Here is a 27,250-nt window from a genome sequence, read left to right on the forward strand (position 1 = left end):
CTCAAATCCTCTTCAATTTCATTAAAAAAATTCTGACATGCAGACTGAAACATGCACTTTGAATACCAGCAGCAGACTTCCCTGGTGAGCAGTAGCTTTACTACAGTGATATAATGAGCAACTAGAGTGCTAACATTCAGAATTTATGGCAAATGTGTGACACATCTGAATGCCTTCTTGATGGAACCAAAGTAAACAAGCATTGAAAATGCAATAGATCTCGCCCTCGTTTAAGTTAAAGCCATTCTGTTTGTAATGAGGTGGCTTTTTAGCTTTGCTTTTAATAGTGTTTTTCAAACTTTCATGTAAATAACATGCATATGTATGCATATATGTATATGTATGCATGCATTTATATTTGTATTTATATAGATATGCAGATTATATAGGTTTATATATGTTCGGTACGTAGAAACGTCCAAAAACCAGCAACTGGATAGACGAGGCAAGACCCATAGATAGTGCAGAATTTCTTTTAATCAGAGACCCAACACCAGTCCGACATGACGCGTTTTGGCTTCTCCAAGCCTTGATCACATGACGATATAGGTTTATATATGTATGTATATATATATATATACACATACATATATATAAATGCATATATATGCATATATATATATGTGTATATGTGTGCGTGTAGATAGACCGAGGCACAAGAAAGCAGAAAAACAAATGTGAAGAACACAAAAAGGGGGCAGGGTAGATACACCCTGACCCCCTAGGCCTGCCCAGGTGGTCCCACAAGGACAAAAAAGGCCCACATATTTTTTTTTAAAACCTGGTCTGTTTTTTTAAAAATGACCCCCCGGGGGGACCAAATCGCGGCGGCATAGTGATAAAGAAGTGTGGGGGGTCCACAATCCCCCCCTCACTGCCCCGGGGACCGCCGCCCCCGGGGCAAAGCAACGCAGCCCCTTGGCGCATACTGGAGGCTCCTGGTGGGCTACTTGGCCCCCAGGGACCCCCAGTATGCAAGGGGAATTAGTTCCTATTCTGCAAACACGCCAGGGGTTGCGCTGCAGAGAGGTGTAAAAAAAGGGTGTGGCCTCATTACACCTCTCTGCAATGCAGCCCCCTGGTGCATACTGCAGGTTCCAGGTGGGCTAGTTGGCCCCCAGGGACCCGCAGTATGCAAGGGGAATTAGTTCCCCCTCTGAAAACACGCCCGGGGGCTGCATTGCAAAGAGGTGTAAAAAAGGGTGTGGCCTCATTACACCTCTCTGTAATGCAGCTCCCTGGCTTATACTGGAGGCTCCTGGTGTGCTAGTTGCCCCCCAGGGACCCCCAGTATGCAAGGGGAATTAGTTCCTCCTCTGCAAACGCGCCAGGGGTTGCGCTGCAAAAAGGGGGCGTGCCCTCTGAACACCTGCCTGCAAAAATGTAGTAAATCAGTATAAAAAAAATAACAATTAATACATTTAAAAATTGTCATTTAAAAAACCTTCAAATTCAATGAAAAAACCATAGGTTTCAGGCCTTATATAGTTAGGAATTAGCATTTAAAAAACCTTGCAAATTCACTGAAAAAGCCATAGGTTTCAGGCCTTACATAGTTAGGAATTAGCACTTAAAAAACCTTGCAAATTCACTGAAAAAAGCATAGGTTTCAGGCCTTATATAGTTAGGAATTAGCATTTAAAAAACCTTTGAAATTCAGTGAAAAAACCATAGGTTTCAGGCCTTATATAGTTAGGAATTAGCTTTTAAAAAACCTTTGAAATTCACTCAAAAAACTATAAGTTTTAGGGGTGTTATAGTTAGCTGGACATTTCACTCCTACAAAACCATTGAAATTGCTCCTATATAGTTAGTTGTACTAACTATATTTCGCGCACCCGCAATCCACTGCTGATGATGTCACATATTAGATCATTCATGACATGGTCAGTGACATCAATGATGACATCTCAAATGACATCACTGATGACATCATACACGTGTCAATCACATACACCTTTTCATACACTATTAAAAATTTTCATCACTCTTTGTAAAATACAGAGTATCACATTTGAATCCATTGTCGCAGCAATACAAGTATCTAAAAATCCACTCAGTGATTCATAGATGTACACACACATCTAATCACTTACCTGTAGATTCACTCATACATGCTGTCAATGAACAATAGAACACTATCAAAAATACTTATGCACCTATATCGACATTAAACAACAGCACACATCCTATTCACATATGAAGTCATCCTACTCACTTATGCAAACAATGGATCATACTTACATATTTACTTAGCAAAACACTTATACACACACCACTTCATCTATTCATTTAGATAGTAAGTCATACTTAGTGAATTATAAAATCATTATTACAAGTATACAGTTATCCATACAGTCACTCACACAATCATTGAGTCTTATGTATACATATTTATATACAACAACTGACACATACACTGCCTTTTATTTTTCTAGTTTGTTGGACATGTACCATTGAGAAATATATTTGCTCATCACCACACCCATAAAGAGATTCACTCACCCAAACTGTTAGAAATTGTAGTTTTAACTTCATATATCTACTGAATCAACTATTCACACATCTTTGGACAGTCACACCCCCCCACCGAACCACACACACTTTCACACTCCCATACAAATACTCAGTTAACTAATTAATAACTAATATAGACTTTCACATAGCTAGTAACCAACTGTAGAATCAGTTTACACAACAACTGACAAAGTGATACAGATATTCACATAGTTAAGTCACTATCCACTATATTTAGTTAGACATTATAAATTGGTCAAGTAAACAGTCAATTACACTGCTACTAAATCCTCCATCCAAATATTTATTTATATATATCCACTCATTCTTCAATGCAAATTGCTATATATATAATGCATATTTAAATAACGAAGCAAACCACATTCACTGGATGATGTCATCAGTGATGTCATCAGTGATGTCATTTGAGATGTCATCAGTGATGTCACTGACCATGTCATGAATGATCTAATATTTGACATCATCAGCAGTGGATTGCGGGTGCGCGAAATATAGTTAGTACAACTAACTATATAGGATCAATTTCAATGGTTTTGTATGAGTGAAATGTCCAGCTAACCATAACACCCCTAAATCTTATAGTTTTTTGAGTGAATTTCAAAGGTTTTTTAAAAGCTAATTCCTAACTATATAAGGCCCGAAACGTATGGTTTTTTCAGTGAATATATATATATATGTATATATATATATATATGTGAATATAAATTACCTACTGGCGGTCGCCAGTAGGTATATATAGTTAGGATTTTTTCTCTATGGGTTTTTTGAAAATTCTATGTCTAATAACTTTGGCGTTTGTGGACGGAATTGGCTGAAATTTTCAGGAAAATGGCACATTTTGTTTCTGAGCAGCCCTTGAAAATTTGGGGGGGGTTCGTCAAGGGGGGGCCGAGAAAAAAGGGGGGTCCCAAAACGTGTTTTTAACATTGAGTTTTCCATAGGGCGGTTGGCCTCACTTTTAGCCCGAACGGCTGAATGGATTTGCACGAAACTTGGCAAAATTGTAGGGACTGGTAGCCCGATGTGCCTTTTGTAGGTCTCAATATATGTGCTCCAGTGGATTTTGAGAAATTAACGTTTAAAAAAAGATATATATCTGTAAGCGCGGACCAGGCAGCGCTCTGGTTCGCGGACTTTTCGCGCAACGGAGCTTTGTGAAGCGAAGCTGATTGGTTCTCCGGCGTCTGTCAACATTCCAAACAGTCCGTAGCGGCCGCCATCTTGTCTCTCGGTAGGATCGAGAGACAAGAGGAGGCCGAAGCGAAGGGGCAATTGACCATAAGGGGGCATAGTACATTGTCGCTCACCCCCTAGGTTTGATGTGGAGGTTTTAAAAGGGCCCCGCGGGGCAAAAAAAAATTAAAATAATAATAATCGAACAGCTGAATGGATTTGCACGAAACTTGGCAAAATTGTAGGGACTGGTAGCCCGATGTGCCTTTGCTAGATCTCAATATATGTGCTCCAGTGGATTTTGAGAAATTAACGTTCAAAAAAAGGTATATATCTGTAACAGCGCACCGCTTCGCGTACTTTTCGCGTTACGGAGCTTTGCGAAGCGAAGCTGATTGGCTCTCCGGTGTCTGTAAACATTCCAAACAGTCCGTAGCGGCCGCCATCTTGTCTCTCGGTAGGATCGAACAGCTGAATGGATTTGCACGAAACCTGGCAAAATTGTAGGGACTGGTAGCCCGATGTGCCTTTGCTAGGTCTCAATATATGTGCTTCAGTGCATTTTGAGAAATTAACGTTCAGAAACAAGATATATATCTGTAACAGCGCTCCGCTTCGCGGAGATAAAATTATATGTGTATTACCTAGCTGTTGCTAACACCAGTTAGCGACGGCTAGTAGAAGATAGCGACCATCTTGGGCCCCACTTTGCATGTGAGTGATATTTATCACTAATGACATGCAAAGTGGGCATGCCAAGATGTTAGCGACTGGAAACAGTCGCTAACATCGCTATCTCCTATTATCAACTTTTGGAAATATTCGAGATAAGGGCGAATATCTCTAAAAGCTACCACCTGCCCTGAGCAGTTCTTAGCCATGTTATCCAATGGGAGGTGGATAACATGGCTAAGAGCATTAGCTCGGTAATGCATGAATATCGCTGAGTTTTCAGCGATATTAATGCATTGCGGTCGTTTTTTATCGTATTTCCGATAAACCTTGATAATAGCAAGGTTTATCTGCGATAATTTCTGACGGTAAAAAAATCGTTGCTAAGCATCGTTAGGGATAAATATCGCTTAACTTTGGTAATATGCCCCAACGTCTGTTAACGTTCGATTCGAAGGAAATCAGGAAGTGTTGAAAAACATTGTCTGCGCCATCTTGTCTTTTTTCAAATGCCACACTTTTGTCGTGCACGGCAGCCATTTTAGATGCCTTGACCAGACCCACTCTGTGCACGCTGTCGATCCTTAGCATGGCTCCCCACTCTCGCAAACATCTCCCCCAGGCAGTGGTCACCCCCGCTCTCTGTCTTATGCATGGGTAATAAACCTCCCCCATCTGTGCTGCTGTTCCCTGAGAATCACACCCTGTGCCCGCCCGACACCTCCCTTTCGCCCTATTCACTACCGCACCCTCTGACACTCCTTTTCCTCTGTGTCCGATTGTCCAGGCTGGTCCTAGGGTATCAGCTAGCCCTGCAGATGTAGTTTATGGCCACAGCTGTAAAGAATCACCCCTCTTCAAAGGAGTTATAGTAGATCAAGGCCCACACTCGATGAGATTCGTCACAGCAGAAGCGTTGCTATTATCTGAAAACCATCCTGTATTGTGATTGGGGAGGGGACCGAGCCTGAAGCGGAAGATTCCAGGGATGACTGTTTGTACATCAAAGTTTTTACAATTATGTGTCACATTAAAAATATATAGCACTCCGACAAAGTAGTAAGATTATAAAACTTTAATAATTTATAAATATATACAAGAAAACAAAAATAGTAATAACATATAAACATTTTTAGGGAAAAACAACGAAGTAGCGGTCGGCTGTGCGAATAGTCCCAACGCAGCACAACGTCCAGATTTCCGGCGTGGGGCGTCGCGGGGGGTGGGTCATCAGTAGCAAACTGTTGTGCGAATAGTTCCAAGGCAGCAGAACGCGTTGAAATCTAGATGACACGAAAGTGATGTCTAGTAAGTTGCCACCCAGCAAATAACGGCATGGGGCGTCGCGGGGGGTGGGTCATCAGTAGCAAACTGTTGCGCGAATAGTTCCAAGGCAGCAGAACGATGGCACCAAGGTGATGTCCAGTAAGTTGCCGCACTGGTTTTGGTATCCTACAATGCTGCTCCGAATAACGGCGTGGAGCGCCCCGGGGGAGGCGGCGTGAACGGGCCTCTCCAGGTGGAGTGTCATCTGTTGTAGTGGGGCGCCCCTTTACCGTTTCAGTTGCCATTCCGTCCGTTTTTGGTCCACTGTGTCAAAAGCCGCAATTCAGCTGAGTTGCGCCCACTCTTGCGGTGCAGCGATAGGCGGCTGTCACAGGACTCTCAAAATGGCGGCAGGCTGTTTCCTTTTTGGGCCTGGTCCACTGAAATGGCCCTGGGACACCTTGGAAATCGGACGCTTGTCTGCTAGGTCTTGGACCTCATTCTCGAAAGCGTCCCCTCCGCCTTGAGAATTCATCAAAAGTTTTGGGGGCTCCGACTCCTGCAGGCTTCTGGTGGGGAGCGGCTGCCATGATTGCTCGCGGAATGACCACGACTGAGCTACGAGATGGTGGTGCTTTCATGCTGACGCCAGCTTCAGTCTGAAACATCCAGAAACAAGGTGGGGCTTTCATCGTTTGGGGAAAAAAAAAAGTTTTCATCCTATGAAAAGTGTTGTTTTTAGGTCACATGATCAAGCCTTCCATCATTAGGAAACCAAAATTAAAATGAACCAATGAAAAGTTTTATAAACAAGTCACATGACCTGTTATGCGGCATAGGGTGTAACATTAGGAGAAAATACGTTGGCACGTGAGGCGGCGTCAGTAGCGGACCGATGTGCAAATAGGCCGAAGGCAACACAACGCGCCAAGATCTGGATGGCACCGAGGTGGTGTCCAGCAAGTTGCAGCACTGGTGTGGCCATCCTACAATGCTGAAAGTCGGCGTGGGGCGCCCCGTTGGCGTGTGAGTTTGCGTCAGTAGCGGACCGATGTGCGAATAGGCCGAAGGCACCACAACGCGCCAAGATCCGGATGGCACCGAGGTGGTGTCTAGTAAGTTGTCGCACTGGTGTGGCCATCCAACAATGCTGAAAGTCGGCGTGGGGCGCCCCGTTGGCCTGTGAGTTTGCGTCAGTAGCGGACCGATGTGCGAATAGGCCGAAGGCAGCACAACGCGCCAAGATCCGGATGGCACCGAGGTGGTGTCTAGTAAGTTGCCGCACTGGTGTGGCCATCCTACAATGCTGAAAGTCGGCGTGGGGCGCCCCGTTGGCCTGTGAGTTTGCGTCAGTAGCGGACCGATGTGCGAATAGGTCGAAGGCAGCACAACGCGCCAAGATCCGGATGGCACCGAGGTGGTGTCTAGTAAGTTGTCGCACTTCTGTGGCCATCCTACAATGTTGAAAGTCGGCGTGGGGCGCCCCGTTGGCCTGTGAGATGGCGTCAGTAGCGGACCGATGTGCGAATGGGGCCAAAGGCAGCGCAACAATATTTTCTGATTTGAAGACACCACAAGGCGCTGAGATGCCAAGATCCGGATGGCACCGAGGTGGTGTCTAGCAAGTTGTGGCACTGGTGTGGCCATCGTACAATGGTAAAAGTCGGCGTGGGGCGCCCTGTTGGCCTGTGAGATGGTGTCAGTAGCGGACTGATGTGTGAATGGGGCCAAAGGCAGCGCAACAATATTTTCTACTATATTTTCGGAGTAGAAGACACCACAAGGCGCTGAGATGCCAAGATCCGGATGGCACCGAGGTGATGTGTAAGTTGCGGACGGATGTGCGAATGGGGCCAAAGGCAGCTCAACAATATTTTCTGAAGAGAATACACCACAAGGCGCTGAGATGCCAAGATCCGGATGGCACCGAGGTGATGTCTAAGTTGCGGACCGATGTGCGAATGGGGCCAAAGGTAGCGTAACAAGATTTTCTGTATGGAAGATACCACTAGGCGTTGAGATGCCAAGATTCGGATGGCACCGAGGTGATGTCTAGGAAGTTGTGCCACTGGTGTGGCCATCGTACAATGGTAAAAGTCGGCGTGGGGCGCCCTATTGGCCTGTGAGATGGTGTCAGTAGCGGACTGATGTGCGAATGGGGCCAAAGGCAGCGCAACAATATTTTCTGACTGACACCACAAGGCGCTGAGATGCCAAGATCCGGATGGCATCAAGGTGATGTCTAAGTTGCGGACTGATGTGCGAATGGGGCCAAAGGCAGCGTAACAATATTTTCTGTATGGAAGATACCACTAGGCGTTGAGATGCCAAGATTCGGATGGCACCGAGGTGATGTCTAGCAAGTTGTTGTGGTCATCCTACAATGCTGAAACTCGGCGTGGGTCACCCCATTAGCCTGTGAGATGGCGTCAGTAGCGGACCGATGTGCGAATAGGCCGAAGGCAGCACAACGCGCCAAGATCCGGATGTCACCGTGGTGGTTTCATAGTTGAGAGGCACTTCATCTGCAGTGGGGCGCCGAGATCCGGATGGCACCGAGGTGATGTCTAGCAAGTTGCTGTACTTGTGTGGTCATCCTACAATGCTGAAACTCGGCGTGGGTCGCCCCATTAGCCTGTGAGATAGCTGTTCCTTGGATTTGGGCCTGGTCCACTAAAATGGCCCTGGGACACCTAAGAACTCGAACGCTCGATTTTTTTTTCCTTTCCTGTACATGCAAAAAAAGGTAAATGCCCGGTATGTTACACGCTTCATCTGCCACGATGAACTCTCCAGAGGAACCGAAAAAATATATAGTTGTGGTAACTATACCATGCATCGTCATATGGAGAGGTGGCACCAATTAATTATAGTGCTGCATAAAAGAGAGATTTGGAGGAGAACCCCTGACCTGCTAGTACATTCATCAAAGAAGTGGCACTGAGAGCTTCAGAGGCAAGGGAAACGGTCCCAAATATTTAGAAGAACTTTGGAAAGATTAAAATGACATGTTTAGATTGTGGTAAATTAATTTCATGTGGGCAGATGAGTGTTACTCTAATAAATACAGCATATGAACATCATCATAGTCGATGGTTGGTAGAGACATTTTGACTATATCCTGGACCTGCCCGTCCTCGTCCAAAATGACGCCGGAATAAATGGGACTCGTAACTCCTTGTTGTGTACTGGTTGCAGAACCTTGAAATCACGAGATACGTATGCAGTTTTGAAGCACATGGCGGGCGGGGACGAGAATTGATTGAATATTTCGACATCCCTATTGATATTAAGTTCTGATGTGTTATTGATTACTGTACTGTTGAAAATTCGAATTAACGTCACCCATGGTACTTGCCCGCAAATGTATATCTAGATAATTTTATTGTAACTGGCCCTGTCGTATTTTAATTATAAAATGTACGTCCACCGATTCCGTAACTGTTAGACACCTTAGTTTTTGCAACCTAATGGCCCGCCCGTTACGTTCCTGTACAGTGTAAATGTCTATTCATCATATACGATTACAGTTTGCTCCGTGGCAGGCCCACGTGGTTATAGGCTCGTATTTGTATAATGAAATTTTCACAATAAAGGTTTTTAAAAGAAAACATGGTAGTAGTGTATACATTGGTAAAGTTTTTAATAATAGTCACTGTTTTAGAATCATTAAAAGGCAAGTGAAATAAAGCAGACCAGTTACATGAAGGGTAAAAGGTATAATACGAAGGAACGCAGTAAAGATAAATGGTCAAGGGCTGTTGTGTTTTCTATTCCTGCAACATAAAGTGATCGATAAGAATCTCATATTCAGGCGTATCGGCGACTAAGACAGCAGGTCGACCCTCTTTTGCTCAACTGCTCCGTCATGGGACGAAGAAACGCTCTTTTTCTCGAAAAAAGAATATATTTTACTTGCAGGACAGTTGTAAAATTTCCGGGAAAGGACATTAGCCTGGAACATTATAACATATATTTAAGAAAAAATAATGTTCGGAAGTAATGAAAAGCGTAATTTTTAGGTCATATGACCAAGCCTTTCATCATTACAATAAGAAAAGTAAAATGAACCAATGAAAAGTTTTATTAACAAGTCACATGACTTGTTATGCTTACGTTACGCGCTGCGCGCCCCGGATGACTTCCGGATGCGCTAACGCGGCGCGTCATATGACGCATTACGCGACAACGCAGGTCCAGAATATAGTCAAAATGTCTCCACCAACCAGCGGTCGGAACACAACCCCTTTCAGCAGGCTAAATAGTTCTGTTAAATGACAACAGAAGGGACAGGCAACAAGAACCATCAGTCAAAGAGGGGAGGGCTAGTTCTTCTCTACCGGGTTACATTGGGGCGCTACCGGAACTGATCGAATTGGTAGTCTACAGTGTTTCTGGATGTTTCAGACTGAAGCTGGGGTTAGCATGAGAGCAGCACCATTTCGTAGCTCCGTCGTGGCCATTCCGCAACCAATCATGGCAGCCGCTCTTTATCGTTATTTTGGGTGGGGTGGGTGGCGGAGCCGAGCTCTTTTGCAGCCATCATTGTGTGGAGTTCAGTTCATCTCACTAGTTTTGTATTTGTCATGAGGGGTTGTTCCTAATGTTTCTATTTTAGCGAGGTCAAAAAGAGATCCCATTAGTGGCCTACTGATTTTGCTCGATTCCTTTTCTTTTTTTTTTACACGATTTTTCGTTATCTGCAAAGACTAAACAGAGTATTGCGACTCTGTGTTTGTTTGCAAATAGAGAATGAACCAAAGAGAACTAATTCTAAAGCAGTAAATACTTGGATAACAATCAATCAAATGGAGAGAGAAGCAGGCACGACGGATTACAACGGGGGCAAAGGCCTGCGTTAACTACCTTTCACTATCTGCAAAGAGAGAGTACTCCTAATAGAAAGGAGGGGGGGGGGGCACAATTCAAAGCAGATCAGTGTGCATAAACACGAAAATGTTTTCACTTACCACGTACTTGACATTCGACAGCTTATGATATTTGCTATTAAAAAACCATTGAAATTCACTGAAAAAACCATAGGTTATAGACCATATATAGTTAGGAATTAGCATTTACAAAACCTTGAAAATTCACTGAAAAAACCATAGGTTATAGACCATATATAGTTAGGAATTAGCATTTAAAAAACCTTATTTTACTCACACAAAACCATTGAAATTCCATATATAGTTAGTTGCACTAACTATATATTGCGCACCCGCAATCCACTGCTGATGATGTCACATATTACATCATTCATGACATGGTCAGTGACATCACTGATGACATCACTGATGACATCTCAAATGACATCACTGATGACATCACTGATGACATCTCAAATGACATCACTGATAACATCTCAAATGACATCCCTGATGACATCACTGATGACATCTCAAATGACATCACTGATGACATCTCATTTGACATCAATGGTCACATCACTGATGATATCATTCATGTGACAATACAATGCATCTCCTCACACTTTAATATAACCTCTGTTACACCCAGTGTTAAATACAGAATATAATTTTTTAAACCATTGACACACCAATACTAGTTACTACATACGCACTCACTGATTCCTTCGTCTACACACACATTCACTCATTCACCCATACAATCATTCATACATACAATCACTCATCTTTACAACACTATCATATGCACTCATACACCTATACAGACACTCACACTCTGCCACTGATCCATGGAGTTAATCACACACCTAGTCAGTCCTGTAAAGAATCAATCACACTTCCATTTTCTAATCTATACAGTTAAACATAGAGTACCTTACATTTTCAAACATATACTAACACATACTTACTCTCTTATACAATCATTGATACAAGAACACATTGATCTGCACAGAGTCAGACATCTCCCAGCCAGCCACACACACACTCAGTCTCCCATACAAATACTTGGACAATCAATCAATAACCCATATAGTTACTCATATAGCTACTGATCAACACATGCAGCACTTTACAGAACAACAGACATAATGATGCACAAACTAAGACAGTTTAGTCACTAACCCATGCACTCAGTGAGACACATTTAATCACTTACTCATTCATAAAGTCAGTCACGCACCTACTAAATCTTTTATTTAGGCACTTCTACATCTACTCATTTTTCAATATGTAAAACATATTTAAACTTTACAGAAACACACAGTCAATGGATGATGTCATCAGTGATGTCATCAGTGATGTCATTTGAGATGTCATCAGTGATGTCATCAGTGATGTCACTGACCATGTCATGAATGATGTAATATGTGACATCATCAGCAGTGGATTGCGGGTGCGCAATATATAGTTAGTGCAACTAACTATATATGGAATTTCAATGGTTTTGTGTGAGTAAAATAAGGTTTTTTAAATGCTAATTCCTAACTATATATGGTCTATAACCTATGGTTTTTTCAGTGAATATATATATATATATATATATATATATATATATAAAATCACACAAGGTTGCCCCGGTAAGGAAAACCGATCCAGAGGCTTAGCTTCTCCAACGCGGGCCACAGCACCTTCAGCTCACAACCATTCCTCCAATGCGGCTCAACGCGTTTCGGGCCACTGCCCTTGATCATGAGCCCTCTGAATTGAACACTCAGCAAACACAAGATTAAATGCCTGCTATTTTATTTGCTTTCAATACAGTCCCGCCCCAGTGGGCGTGTACTTTCGCCACTATCAGCGTTTATGCAAACTGGTGCATTGTGGTCAAAGCAGTCACTTCTTGGTGCCGATGTCCAATATCCATACAATAAATCCACAGTGGGGGAAAGAGTAATTGAAGACAGTCTCTGCTGAGTTATGTACCCCTCACGTGTAGAAACCTCTGCTCCACTATGACACCCAGGTTTCTAGGTGCCGGGATCCGCATCATGCGGCGGGCTTTCCTCGCGGCCGGGCATGGCCGCAAATACAAAATCACACAAGGTTGCCCCAGTAAGGAAAACCGACCCAGAGGCTTAGCTTCTCCAACGCGGGCCCCAGCAGCTTCAGCTCACAACCATTCCTCCAATGCGGCTCAACGCGTTTCGGGCCACTGCCCTTGATCACGAGCCCTCTGAATTGAACACTCAGCAAACACAAGATTAAATGCCTGCTATTTTATTTGCTTTCAATACAGTCCTGCCCCAGTGGGCGTGTACTTTCGCCACTATCAGCGTTTATGCAAACTGGTGCATTGTGGTCAAAGCAGTCAATTCTTGGTGCCGATGTCCAATATCCATACAATAAATTTACAGAAGGCCACGGTAGTGGTCACGCCCACTGGGGCAGGTCATCAGTATATGGATGCAAATAATGCTGCTCGGTGTTCATTTACAAGACGCCACTGAGGAAGGGAACTCATGTTCTTGAAACGCGTCTGGGTGTCTTAACCTTTGCTGCCGTTTGGTCTCCTGTGCCTGCATGCAAGCTGCCATTAAATCTATTCGAATATTATTCACGTACCTGTTTGGCTTCTCTCTTTTGGGGCAACCTTGTGTGTTTGATATATATATATATATATATATATATATATATATATATATATATAGATATTATTTTTAAATATTTATCTAAATACTTTTTACTTACATTTAAAATACTTACAATTTCCACAATTTTCGGGGTTTCTTGTAAAATAATTTGTTGTAAAAGTCTGTCATAGTAAAGGCTTTTTCATTGTAAGTCCTTCACTGTAAAGGCATCCCATTGTTTAGCCTTTGTTGTAAAGGCTGTTTCCCTACCTACTCAATTTGCACCTAGTCATATGCAAATAACTTTTGACCATGCTCCAGTGGGAACAGTCTAGCTCAAACTGCCAGGCTAGGTCCTTCCTGTACAGGAACACAGGCAACCCAAGACAGCTTTCGCACTTATTAGGGCTCATCAGTCGACTTATAGCTTGGTTCTAGTGGCACGGGACTCACATCTGGGCATACCTGTCCCACTCAGGGCGTCAAATTGAAGCATATAAAAAAGTGATGGATGGAATACGTCTCAGCGACTGGTAATAATTTGGGCTACATGCCAGTCCATTGTTACTTTGCACTCCATGCCACCTCAGGTTTGACCCAGCCATATGCAAATCAGTCTTGACTCTGCTCCCATTGGAGCAGTCCAGCTTGAACTGTCAGGCCAGGTTCCAATCTGGTCAATACCGATCTTGAAATTGTAATGTAGAGAGGGGTTAAAATACCAGGTGATCCTATCCTTTTGAATTGGGGATACTTTGTTTGCTTAGATGTCCTTAATTAATGGGAGACCCCTAACCCATTTAGTGAGATACATACTTTGGGCAAGGACAGAGCTGAGGTGTTGATTAAATCTTATAAAACACATAAATACACTAAAAAAAGATCTCACTCAAAGTCCCTGAAACACTCAAACAATGATACTACTATAACATGCAGTGCAAACAAGTCAATTTATTTCTTTAGTACATGTAAATATTATGAAAACACAAATATTATAAAAACACCCACAATAAAACACAATGCATCATTTCAGCATAATTAAAAACAGTACAATTCATCAAATCAGGACATAACATAACATAACATCTTATGACCCTTTTACCACAGAGAACCCTACAAAATAGGGAGGACAACCAATGATAGACAGTATGCTTTGTCTTTTAGCTCAACAATTCCCTGGGAATAATTTCTGCAAGATTAGCCTGGATACATATACTCTGTTTGTATCTACAGGTCCAACTTGTCCTCGGGATAATGTATAGAAATGCGTCAACGCGTTTCAATGGGTATCTGGTTATTCCATCTTTATCAAGACAGTCATTATGTTCACTTTTCTTTGTGGTATATTTGATTGTTATACCCTGAATGAGAGGAAGTTGATATTTGCACTTATTCTTGTACTTCCTTTGCAGACTCCAAGAATGGTTTATATACTGGACCCCCTTCTTAAACGGACTTGAATAATCCCCGTTTCCCAACTGCCGTATATTCTTGAACAGTTCAATCCGGAACCCCAAATTTCTAGTTTTGTGTCCAAGGGGTAAGCAAATGGGGTCCATGGCAGAGAGCCTTTTAGTGCATACACGTCCTCACCTTCCGATGTGCTTACGTCGCGCTCGTATTAGCTCAGGGATTCCCCGTCCTGCTTCGTCCGCAAGTGCATCGGCAGGTGAGGAGGTGTATGTACTAACAAAGCAAATGGCTTTAACTTAATCAAAGGCGAGACCTATTGCATTTTCAATGCTTGTCTTTGGGGGCATCTGTTTTTGGACAGTTGCTTGGTGTCTGTCTTCAGACAGCATTCGGTCAGCGTCGCTGACCTAAATGAGTCGATTTTGTGCAGGATAATGATAAATATTGCTCGGGCCGAAGGAGCTCGCTCAGAACGTGGCCATCTTCTAGCTTGGCAAGCTAATCTCCCCAAGGTGTTGAATAAATCTACATTTTGTTCAAATAAAGTGGATCCATGGTCTTTTACTTTTTTATAGAAGTTGCTTTATTTCCTGAGGTAAAAGTCTGTGCTCAAGAGTGATTCTTAGGGTCAGAATCACACATTTTTTGAACATGGGTGAATATGATCAAGTTATTTTGATCAAGTTTACAGGATAAATTAAAACACCCAACACGTGTTTTGCCCCTTCTTGGTGGGCAGGCCTGGGGCTTTCTCATGGCCGACAGGTAAAACATTATAGAAAACATGAGAAAAACAACAGCTTATATCATTCAGGTATTGAAAACAAACACTCTTGAGCTCAGACTTTTCTTGGGGAAATAAAGCAACTTGTATAAAAAAGTAAAAGACCACGGTCCACTTTTTTTTAACAAAACGTAGATTTAAACAACATCTCAGCTCTGTCCTTGCCCCAAAGTGCAATACCGGTCTTGAGTTTTTTGTCTTCCAGTTTAGGGAGGACCTTGCCTGGCAGTTTGGGTTGGACTGATCTTATTGAAGCAGGGTCAAGACTGATTTGCTATTACTGGGTCTAAACTGAGGTGGCATGGTGTGCTAAAGAATGATGTGTTGTAACGTTATCCCAAGCAATTGCCGGCAGGTAGTCTTAATGCATATATTCCACCCATCACCTTTAGTGTGTTTGATTTGGTGGTCTAAGTGGCCACGGGTATGCTCAGCCATGGGTCCCTTGTTCACTGTGCCACCGGAACCAAGCTATACCCAAATGAAGATCCCTGGTCAGGGTGAAACCAGTCTTGTGTTGCTTTTGTTCCACTTCAGGGAGTACCTGGCCATGCAGTTCCGGTTGGACTATACTTATTGGAGCAGGATCAAGACTGATTTGCATATGGGTGAGTCCAAACTGAGTTGGCAGGTTCCCCTAAAGATAGGTGGGTAATAATGCTACCCTGAGCACTTGCCAGTGGTTATCTTTATTCCTCCAATTACATTGTGTGTGTTTGATAAAATAGGTAAAGCACATCTACAGAATGTAAATAATGCTCCAAGAGCACTACTTTGGTTCTTTTCCTGATGTTAAGACAAGGAATAGCAAGAGCAGTACCAGTGGTGCACTATGGCAAGATAATGGGAGCTGCAACTTCCTACCCCTAATTGGCATCCATGAATGTTAACTTTTGCAAATCACAAACACGTGTTCATATAAGTCTGTAATTGTATTATTGACAATGAATGGCGCAAGTAAACATACTAAGGGAAGGATCAATGAGATGGACACCGTGGTATTTGGTATACCTGGTTTGGCCAAAGGGTGCACTATCACCAGTGATGAAGGTCTCAGCATGCTTCCTCCAAGACGTACCCTGTTTAGTCCTGTCCGCTTGTCCACCCGAATTACTGATGACGTAGACCAGTCAGAGAACCAAATGTCATCTTCAAACACTGTGATTCCAAAAGGGTGACCTGGAAGAAAGAGGCATTCTTTAAATGTTGCTGATCCAAAGGTCTAATCATCATCAAACTCATGTACATGTAGAATTTTAAAGAAACACTTATACATGCACACTTTTACATAAACCCATACATGTGTTATTACAAACTCAACTTCCCTAGCCTCTAACAAAGATCTTCACCCACAATCAGGGTTCTTGTACACTTAAAAACAAATGTCAGAATGTTCATCGTGTTGTTTCAATGTTTGACTTTAATTTAAATAACACAAGAACTGGAAAATATGCCATCCCTGGCTGAGCACCATAACTTGTTATGTATTTATTTGATTATTTATAGCTAATGCCTCCACCTGGACTACAACTCTTTCTTCTTAACCATCTTGGCTACTCAAGACCCTCAATCCAAAAGGAGCAAAGAATAGATTTACTAAAAGCCCATTCACACTTCCCTTAACTGCAGATGCGTTCTCTAGAACACAAATGAAAGAAAAGCCCTATTCTCATGGTAGCAAAACATCTTACAAAAACAGGATAAAATACAAAGTCAGGATACTGAACACAAATGGTCCTGTAACAATGTCAACACTGTAAGACCACGAACCACTGATACTTCTATATCTGCTCTGCCATAGATGGCCTCCCTGACATTTTGGGTCAAACAGATGAGTATGCTGAAAATGACAAGCTGAAATATTGGGATGCTGACACATTTTTGAATTTATATATTTTTTAATTTTGTTTCTATTAGGTTTCCTCCACCAGTTTTATTATCACATTCAATTATGTCTCGTCATAAGTTGTCATTGATACCAAAGGTCATGTGGCATCAGTGACTAGTTGCAACCCTTCTTGTGTCTAGATGATGGCTCACTGGTACTGTGACTGACAAAATGATTGCAACCTGTCCACACAAAAAAAATGTGAACATCCCAGCTGTAAATTAACTGTAGATGCTGGAGAATGGCAGCATATTTTTAGCAAAGAAGGCATGTATTCATGGACATCATTTAGGGGTCACGGATGCGGCCCCTGTCTTGTCCTTTGCAATCACTGTCACTGCTTTTGTGATCCCTGGCCACAGAGGTGGCAAAATGAGTGTCAAGGACACAGGGACAGGTCGCTGTTCTGAACTTTCGGACTCCAGTCTCCTTGATTATTGCCCAGTTTTTTTTATATTGCACAGATAATGAATAACATCTTATTGCTTACTATTATTGTAATAAAAAATGGAGCAGCAGGAGCTGAATCTAGACTTTTGCCGACAGCTAGGGTAGGTAGACAACTACTTTAAATGTGTTTTGCGCTAAGTCTGTGGGTGAGAGTTTGTGTGAGAGAGACAGTGTGTATATGTGAGTGTGCTCGTAAGTATGTGTGAGCATGTGTGTCTGTGTGTGAGTGAAAGTGAGTGGGTGAGAGTCAGTGGCAGGTAGTGAGTGTCAAGTGAAGTGAAGTCAAAAATACTTTATTCGGCTAGCAAACGCCATAAAAGCACACAGTTAAAACATAAAAAAACTTTGAAAGGACAATCATTATGTTAAAAAAAGAAGGTAGTATACATATCCGTTAGAAGGGTCCCCATCTTGCACATATTACACATACAGTAATTAATCCCCTAAGTCCAATTGAAAAACACATTGTAAAATATTATCCAGATATCAATACATTTAAGAGCGTCAACAAGTAAAATGCCATAGCAATAGGTGCTTGACAAATGTCCGCATGATTAAGTAAAAAGAGTGCTAAAAAGAGTATGTAATATTGAAAACGAGTTTAAAAAATGTTTTGCAGCTACTGCGAGCGCATCTTCTTCCTGGATCTCATTGCCCTTAGCAGAAAGCTTGCAACCCCAAAGCACACTACATGGGAGGGTAGCATTTGTTAAAATAACAGAGCAGGCCTTACTTGGACAAAGTTTTCCTCTCTCAATAGTGGCATTATACATTTCTTTCGAAGGGGGGTATAAAATTCACAGAAAAAGATCAAATGCAAAGTGTCCTGTTCCGAGAAATTATCGCAGGGGCACGGCTTTAAGGTACCTGACTGCGCGAACCCCTTTGGAAAGGTAAAAACCAGGATACGTGGTCAGCCGGAATCTAGTTAAAACAAAACGATGTTGTATGTTTGTTACTAGTGACAGATAGGGCTGTAACTGTGGGGTCAACGTAAGGGTGACATACCTGCTCACCGTGGGCTTGACTAGTTCAAGACCCTCCCTAGTCACCTGCTGCCTGCCCAAGAACTTTGTTTTAATATCCTTGATAGCTGCAGGTCCTAAAGCTCTTGGGTTACTATACATGTCCGAACAACCAAGCAGCTTCAATTGCTCCCTGATGTATATAATTGCAAACACAACAGTGATGGACAGAATGTGGATCAATGTCACACATTCACCCCAGTCCAAAGATCTGGGCCCAAATCCATCGTTTTTCCACTCCACACCACCCTGGGTTAGACAATGGCGATATGCAAATCAGCGCTGACCCTGTGCCCCATGGGAACAGTCCAGTCCGAACTACAAAAGCCATGTCCTTCCCAGAACGGAAACAAGCATCCGAGGACCGGCCCGGTTTCGAGGTAACACCTCTCATCAGCCCGGCTAGCTTGAATCCAGTGGTGTGGAGTGCCTGGGACTCACGTCTGAGCATCCCCAGTACACTTAGAGCGGTAATTGCAAACACAACAGTGATGGACAGAATGTGGATCAATGTCACACATTCACCCCAGTCCAAAGATCTGGGCCCAAATCCATCGTTTTTCCACTCCACACCACCCTGGGTTAGACAATGGCGATATACAAATCAGCGCTGACCCTGTGCCCCATGGGAACAGTCCAGTCCGAACTACAAAAGCCATGTCCTTCCCAGAATGGAAACAAGCATCCGAGGACCGGCCCGGTTTCGAGGTAACACCTCTCATCAGCCCGGCTAGCTTGAATCCAGTGGTGTGGAGTGCCTGGGACTCACGTCTGAGCATCCCCAGTACACTTAGAGCGGTAATTGCAAACACAACAGTGATGGACAGAATGTGGATCAATGTCACACATTCACCCCAGTCCAAAGATCTGGGCCCAAATCCATCGTTTTTCCACTCCACACCACCCTGGGTTAGACAATGGCGATATGCAAATCAGCGCTGACCCTGTGCCCCATGGGAACAGTCCAGTCCGAACTACAAAAGCCATGTCCTTCCCAGAACGGAAACAAGCATCCGAGGACCGGCCCGGTTTCGAGGTAACACCTCTCATCAGCCCGGCTAGCTTGAATCCAGTGGTGTGGAGTGCCTGGGACTCACGTCTGAGCATCCCCAGTACACTTAGAGCGGTAATTGCAAACACAACAGTGATGGACAGAATGTGGATCAATGTCACACATTCACCCCAGTCCAAAGATCTGGGCCCAAATCCATCGTTTTTCCACTCCACACCACCCTGGGTTAGACAATGGCGATATGCAAATCAGCGCTGACCCTGTGCCCCATGGGAACAGTCCAGTCCGAACTACAAAAGCCATGTCCTTCCCAGAACGGAAACAAGCATCCGAGGACCGGCCCGGTTTTCGAGGTAACACCTCTCATCAGCCCGGCTAGCTTGAATCCAGTGGTGTGGAGTGCCTGGGACTCACGTCTGAGCATCCCCAGTACACTTAGAGCGGTAATTGCAAACACAACAGTGATGGACAGAATGTGGATCAATGTCACACATTCACCCCAGTCCAAAGATCTGGGCCTAAATCCATCGTTTTTCCACTCCACACCACCCTGGGTTAGACAATGGCGATATGCAAATCAGCGCTGACCCTGTGCCCCATGGGAACAGTCCAGTCCGAACTACAAAAGCCATGTCCTTCCCATGTGAGTCCCAGTTACTCCACACCACTGGAATCAAGCTGGCCGGGCTGAAGAGAGGTGTTACCTCGAAACCGGGCCGGTCCTCGGATGCTTGTTTCCGTTCTGGGAAGGACATGGCTTTTGTAGTTCGGACTGGACTGTTCCCATGGGGCACAGGGTCAGTGCTGATTTGCATATCGCCATTGTCTAACCCAGGGTGGTGTGGAGTGGAAAAACGATGGATTTGGGCCCAGATCTTTGGACTGGGGTGAATGTGTGACATTGATCCACATTCTGTCCATCATTGTTGTGTTTGCAGTTACCGCTCTAAGTGTACTGGGGATGCTCAGACGTGAGTCCCAGTTACTCCACACCACTGGAATCAAGCTAGCCGGGCTGAAGAGAGGTGTTACCTCGAAACCGGGCCGGTCCTCGGATGCTTGTTTCCGTTCTGGGAAGGACATGGCTTTTGTAGTTGGGACTGGACTGTTGAGTATAATAAGTCAAGTGTGAGGGGATTGTGATGACTAAAGTGCTCCTAGAAACACTCAGACTACAGACCGCAGGAGTTAAAGATGCAGAGACCATAATAAAATCAATGATACTGAGGGATCCCCTTCCTGTAAAGGTAGGGATGGAAGTATTCACCCCCGTTTGCAGCAAGAAACCCCTCTAAAAGTGTACCTGACTCTGTGTGTTCAAAATGTGTATTTGATACTAAACAGTCCCCAGGAGCTTTCTTTAAAATACAGTTCAGCTTACACAGATGTGTGTTAAAATCGCCCAGAATTAAGATCTCGGAGTACGTGTGTTTTCCTTTTTTATATATGTCGACGAATCCTTCCAGGGCAACTAAATGTTCATTGACAAAAAGTCTAGTAAAAGAGCTGTAAAAGTTAATTAATTACTAATAACGGGTAGTGATCCTTAAAAATCAGCTCTAGGAGGAGGAGCCAAGCGGCGAACAAAGATGGCCGCATAAGCTCCCGGCTCCGCCGACCTCCGTCTGTTGCTTGATGATCCTGCCAGAAATCCTGATTTCACGCCCGACCCCCGTACGGATCAACTATTACTGAAACTGGCGATGTGGTCCCGAGAACTTTACCACCCTGACTGACGGAGTTTTGTCGTGTGGAGAATCTCGGCCTAACTTCTCCTGTGAGCCGGGACCTCGAGTACTGGCCCTGCCGGGTTACAGTTCAACAACAACGGCTGTGGGACCCAGACAGGGTCCGGTCGCTTGACTTGAAGAGTATCCTGTCCCTAGTTTGGTGGAGTGCCTTCGGTTCGGTACACACTGCGGAGGTGTATATATCCTGTAAGTGGCTGTGAGGTCGGGGGTCCCTGTCCCGGCGGCTGGCGCCCACGCTGGGTTGGAGCCCCCGCCTGAGATGCCCTATCACTGCTTGAAAATGCACCTTCAGTCCCCGCCTGCCCTGCTCACGTTTCTGTCCCCGGAGGAACTGTGTACTCCGAGGGACACACAGATGGCTGGAATCGAGCAAGTGGAGGCGGTGCGGGGTAACAGCGAGCCGTCCTTGAGAACCGTAATGGCCGCCATTTGGGAGCTTCAATCATACACGGATGCCATTTTCTACAATACGATCGCTGGCAACATTGTAACTGAACGATCGTGTACGGACCCTGATCTGTCTGGAGACTTTGGGCTAGCAGTTTTTCCCACGCTACTCGCGGAACAGGATGATCGAGACCCCACTTATGACAGAGCCTCGACACCATTGCCCGGACCACAGAGTGCTAGCGGACTTGTTGATCTGGAGAAATGCCCGCCAATATCGACGCAACCGTCTAATGTGGTGTTCACGGAACTGCCCCTCCCTGGGACTACTGATAACAAGACTCGACGGATGCTGATCTTGTTTTTCGCCCGAGTGGTTCTTTCATGGCGGTGGAGATCGGGATACTCGAACATTTGGCTGACGAAGGCGAGTGTCATGGCGGCGGATGACTGCGGAAGACTGGGGAGTTTGTTCGGACTCATAATACCGGTTCATCAACTGCCTAGGACTTTGGTTTCTCCTGGAGTTGTGATGGTACCGTTTGATAGACTCCGTACGAAAAATCGCAGGGGTCAAGGGTGAGACTGTTGGCCTGGTTTTGATTTAAGGGGTGTGTGAAGGACGAGGGATCCGCCATTTTATTGATAGCGGGAGGTGGGACGGTGTCAGACGTCTTCCCTGTGTGATATTGTTCATAACTTTATTGAGTGTTGGCTGGATTCAAGACTAGGGTTGTGCGTTTCAGACGGGGGGTAGTGAGAACGGGGGCATGTGTGATATTCTTCTCCTCCTCTACTTTTCTTTTCTTTTCTTTTCCTTTCTTTTATAACTCTATATTCTTACTATATTTCGGGTTTTGGATACTGGGCGACAGGCACGCTGCTAGGGGGGGTAGGCCGTAGCCATCTGCAGGGGTGCAGGGTGGGGGGTTGGGGGGAGGGGTTTTATTTTTTTTCCGTTCTTTGTTTCTATGGCCTTTTTTCTTCTCGTTTTTCTGGCTTTCCTTTTACTTTCTCTTTTTTCTGGGATTGGGATCAATGAATCTGGTTAATTTTTTGGAATCTCATGGATATGTCGTAACCCGTGCCTCTACATTTACTGTGTCATCGACATCAATGGGCGGGTGCTTGCCTGGTGAACATAGTGACGGTATGCATACATATATTGATTCGCTCATTTAATTGATTTTGTTTACAGTGTTGGACTCGCTCATTTGACCCGCTCATTCGATGATTATGTTCTAAAATTTGGTGCCTGATCCCTTCCCCTTTCTTTCCTATTTCTCTACTTCATATGTGAATTTCATTCGTCTTATTCGAACCTATCCTGATTTTAAGACATAAATTAAACCTCATGTATCCGGTACTATGATCCGTGTGTGCCGAACAGTTTGTGCTTCTATTGTGCTGCCGTGCCTCCGGGATGTTCGGCTGAATAGCTGTGTACACTTTTTGCATAAATAAGGGTTTTCCAAAAATAAAAAAAGTAAAAATAAATAAATAAATAAATCGGCTCTACTGCCAAGATATGGGGAGAATGACACTCTAAGCGGTTTACTTTATAAACTACGTCAAGAGAGACCATTAAGAGAAGACCTCCGCTTGAATGCCCTGACGTGGAGGGGACAGCCTGCCTAACATATGAGGTGAAACCATCCAGTTGAAGGCCTTCACCTGTATCCCATGTCTCTTGTAGTGCAATTATTTGGCAGCCTACACCAGAGAAAGTCATCCCCCTTGGTCCCAACGCCTTGTACATTCCACTTAAGTACCCTCAAGCAGGCAGGATCTATCAAAGAGGGTGTTATACTAGAGGGAAAACAAAATCAAACTTCTCAGGTGGCTTTGTATTTCCCACTCCTATAAGGGGCAGCCTAGGTAGTGAGTGCCAATGAGTGATATTGAGCTTCAGTAAGTAATTATGAGTAAGAGTGAGTAAGAACTAGTGAGAGTAAGAGTGACTACAAGTGAGAGTCAATGAATGAGAATGAATGAACTAAGAATGAGCGTGAGGAAGTATTTGAGTGAGAGTGAGCAATAATACGTGAGTGTAATTGTGTGTGAGAATGAGTGAGATCAACAGTGAGTGCAAGTGATCATTAGTGTGTGACGATACAAGCGAGTGAGACTAAGAGTGAATGTGAGGCAGTTTGAAAGAATGAGGGTGAATGAGTAAAAGTGAGAATAAGTGAGAGTGAGCAACAATGAAGGAGTGAGAGCACGAGTGAGTAGGAGTTATTGAGAAAGTATGAGTGGAAGGTAAGGGTCACCGATGGTATATAGAAGCCATTAAAGGCAAAATTCTCGCACAGGAATATTGCATGTAATTTTGGCATAACGAGGGCCAATGGCATATGAGATGCACCCATGGCAAAATGCTGCCCTGGCATAACCGAGGTCATTTTCCGACTTATAGAGGCCCCAAAAGGACAGCACCAAGAAACCGGTTGGTGTATGTGCACTTTATAAATATTTTAACATAAATTAACATTATAAAAATATGGAGTCAGTTCCTGAGGAAAATTTCACCCTGAAGGAAGGTGAATATTAAATGAGAGACCTTTCAGAGACTGTGGGGTTTGACTTTATCAAATTTATCTAAAAATGGTGCTTTAAATGAACTCTATGACTCAATTTAAAAAAAATGTTTGTATGCAAGCACCCCCTTGAGCCATGATATAAGAGGTCGGCTTCACTCATTAGCTACAAATCAGAGCAAATAATACTCTCCACCACTTTCAAAGATCATATAAGCACTCTATTATAGGTGCTATCTAAAAACAGACAATTATCTGGGTTGTGATGTAATATTAATCTGGCTGTTACTGTGAAACTTCAACAATGTCAATTATCAAGAGGTCATCAGGATAAGTTCATGTGACATCAAGTTCTGCGGAGAGTCGGGGTGAAAGGTCACTTCCTGTGATGTAATTTCCGCTATCTCTCAAATTTCGGTGAATCAACATCCATGCAGGCCCTGCTCACTTTCTCTACCTTTGAATCATTGACAAATGCCATTAGTAACTCCCTTCAGACTGTGCAGGTTGGCACATTATCATTCACAGATATGCACATTTAAGTTGTGCACCCGCAAAGGTTTGGTTACTCTAAATAACAGCCTCATCTCGGAAATGAAATTAAATACCAACATTTGTAAAGCGCACAGCTACCTCCCGAGAGGTGTCCCGGCGCTGGGGGCCATCGGGAAGATTAAGCAATCTATTGTCCAGAGTCACATGGTGCTGGGCTAACCTGCCGCCAGAGCTGGGGATCGAACCGTGAACCCTGTGGTCCGGAGTCAGGCACCCTGGCCGCTGCGCCACTCTTCTCAATGCTGGAACATTTTAATCTCTTCAAAAGATTCATATATGTCCCCAAAAGTTATTATAATAATCATGACATAAACATTTAATTAGTCACTGCCAGACAGCATATTGTTGTATGACTATGCATTAGCTCATGTACCCTCATATTCAAAAAATATGAAGGCAGACTTAGACATAACAGTATAGTAAGTGATCAAGAACCCATAAACCTCACCTACATCATTCTGTCTGAGGATTCTCCGACTGGATCCATCCAAGTTGGCAGTTTCTATCATTGACTTCTTGGCATCGCACCAGTACAGCTTGTCTGCGAGATAGTCAATCGTTATTCCACTGGGCCAAGCGAGGTTGGTGTTGGCTATGACCAGCCTCTCCGATCCCTCTAATGATGAGCTTTCTATCCTGGGGTGTTGCCCCTGGTCAGTCCAGAATATTTGTCTTCAATAAACAAACACACAGAAAATATAAATAGGTATACTTTCTTTTTAACAGTATGCCTGTACTAGTATGCACTGTACCTTGGGTTTGAAGAAATACATGTAATGATGTACCAGCACACTTTTAAATCATCACACAGAAATTTGTGCAAAAAGTACCAAACTTTCATTTCTACTTTCAGACCTCAGCTAGGCCTCTTCTTTCTATGAAATAGATGCTTTAGAAAAATGCTGAACCATGCACAAAGCGTATTCGATAGCTTGTCCTTAATATGACTTGCTTGGATGCTGTCATAACTGTAGATTATGCAGAGTTTATAAAATGTATTACTATCTTCAGCTACATACGCTTGATAAACTAAACTTCCTTCTTCATCATATGTTCACATAATATTGAATAGGGAATTTATTATTTATTATAACTATAAACATATGCTTATGAGATACTGAATGTGCTAACTTTACTACTCCTAAACTGATAAAAATCCTAACTTTAAGACTTTCGGTATTCACAGAAGGCATTTAGGAGGCCTAAAGTTAAGAGTCCTAACTTTACTACTCTTAAACTGAAAGAAATCCTAACTTTAAGACTTTCGGTATTCACAGAAGATGTTTAGGAGTCCTAAAGTTAGGATTCCTAACTTCTGTGAATACCAAAATGAGTAAGTGCCTTCTGTGAATACCAAAATGGTAGTAAGTTTAGGATTTTGTCTTAAATTAGTTCTGTGAATCGGGTCCTATGTTTTTTTATAATAGTGTGTGTTTCTGGCTCCCTAGCACCCATTCTCTCTTGCATTCCCACTTGCCCCACTTCTGCCCTCTTGCTGTGAGCGTCTGCTGACTGTGATTGCTGTTGCCTGACGCTTTGCAGGTGATAATTTCTTTCCTTTGCACTTACGGATATAGCTACTGTTGTGTCTGTTTTCCTATTTTACCTGATTGAGATTTATTCAGTGCAGCCGTTACTACGACTGTATACTAATACTTTTGGAGATATGAGACTTGGCTGAGTTTCAAGAACTCCTCTTGAAGGGGAGTTCAATTTAATTTAGATTTTGATATGATGCCCCCTTGATCTTGCTCTTTTCCGAGAACTATTTATGGGTTCTGTTAGGATAGGTCCCTTTTACATAGCTTAGGGAAAATTCCTTTGTTGAACATGCTGTTATTTTGCTATATTTATGACTCTAACCATATTTTCTTGATGATTTCTATAACCACGTTGTCTTATTTACTAATTGAATAAAAAGTTTAATAAAAAGAAGTTACGAATCTCTTCGAGAAATAGAGATTTAAAACGTTCCCAAATTTCTCATAATTGACTGAACTTACATGTTAATACTGAAATTCTTTAAAGTTAATTTTGATTAATTTTTATAATGCCAGAGAGCGAGAAGACTCTAACCAACATCTTCTTGCCCTGGAAAATTTTATGTCTGACTATAGGTCTAAACAAAACACTGCATTCGAGTTCATCCTTATGGGTGATTTTAATATACATCCGTGTGACGCGAACTGTCATGTGGGGGATCTTGAGGGGCCTGCCTGGTTCCGCGGCCTCTCATTTTGAGCACACAAGACAAGGGGAGGCACTCGAAGAATTTCTGGCTAATATAAATAGTTTTGA

The 27,250-nt window shown here is 43.3% G+C and overlaps 1 protein-coding gene across 1 annotated transcript in view; it reads right to left on the bottom strand.

Moving 5' to 3' along the window:
- Window positions 1–27,250, bottom strand: part of EGF (epidermal growth factor) — a 627,377-nt gene that overhangs the window by 245,672 nt on the left and 354,455 nt on the right. Inside the window, exons 13-14 of the mRNA XM_078677482.1 lie at window positions 25,401–25,624; window positions 16,359–16,526 (exon numbers count right to left, since the gene is read on the bottom strand). Of these exons, the coding sequence (XP_078533608.1) occupies window positions 16,359–16,526; window positions 25,401–25,624 (392 nt within the window). The remainder of the gene's footprint in view (window positions 1–16,358; window positions 16,527–25,400; window positions 25,625–27,250) is intronic.

Source organism: Lissotriton helveticus, chromosome 2_1 (assembly GCF_964261635.1).
Source record: "Lissotriton helveticus chromosome 2_1, aLisHel1.1, whole genome shotgun sequence".
In the NCBI taxonomy this organism is placed as follows: Eukaryota; Metazoa; Chordata; class Amphibia; order Caudata; family Salamandridae; genus Lissotriton; species Lissotriton helveticus.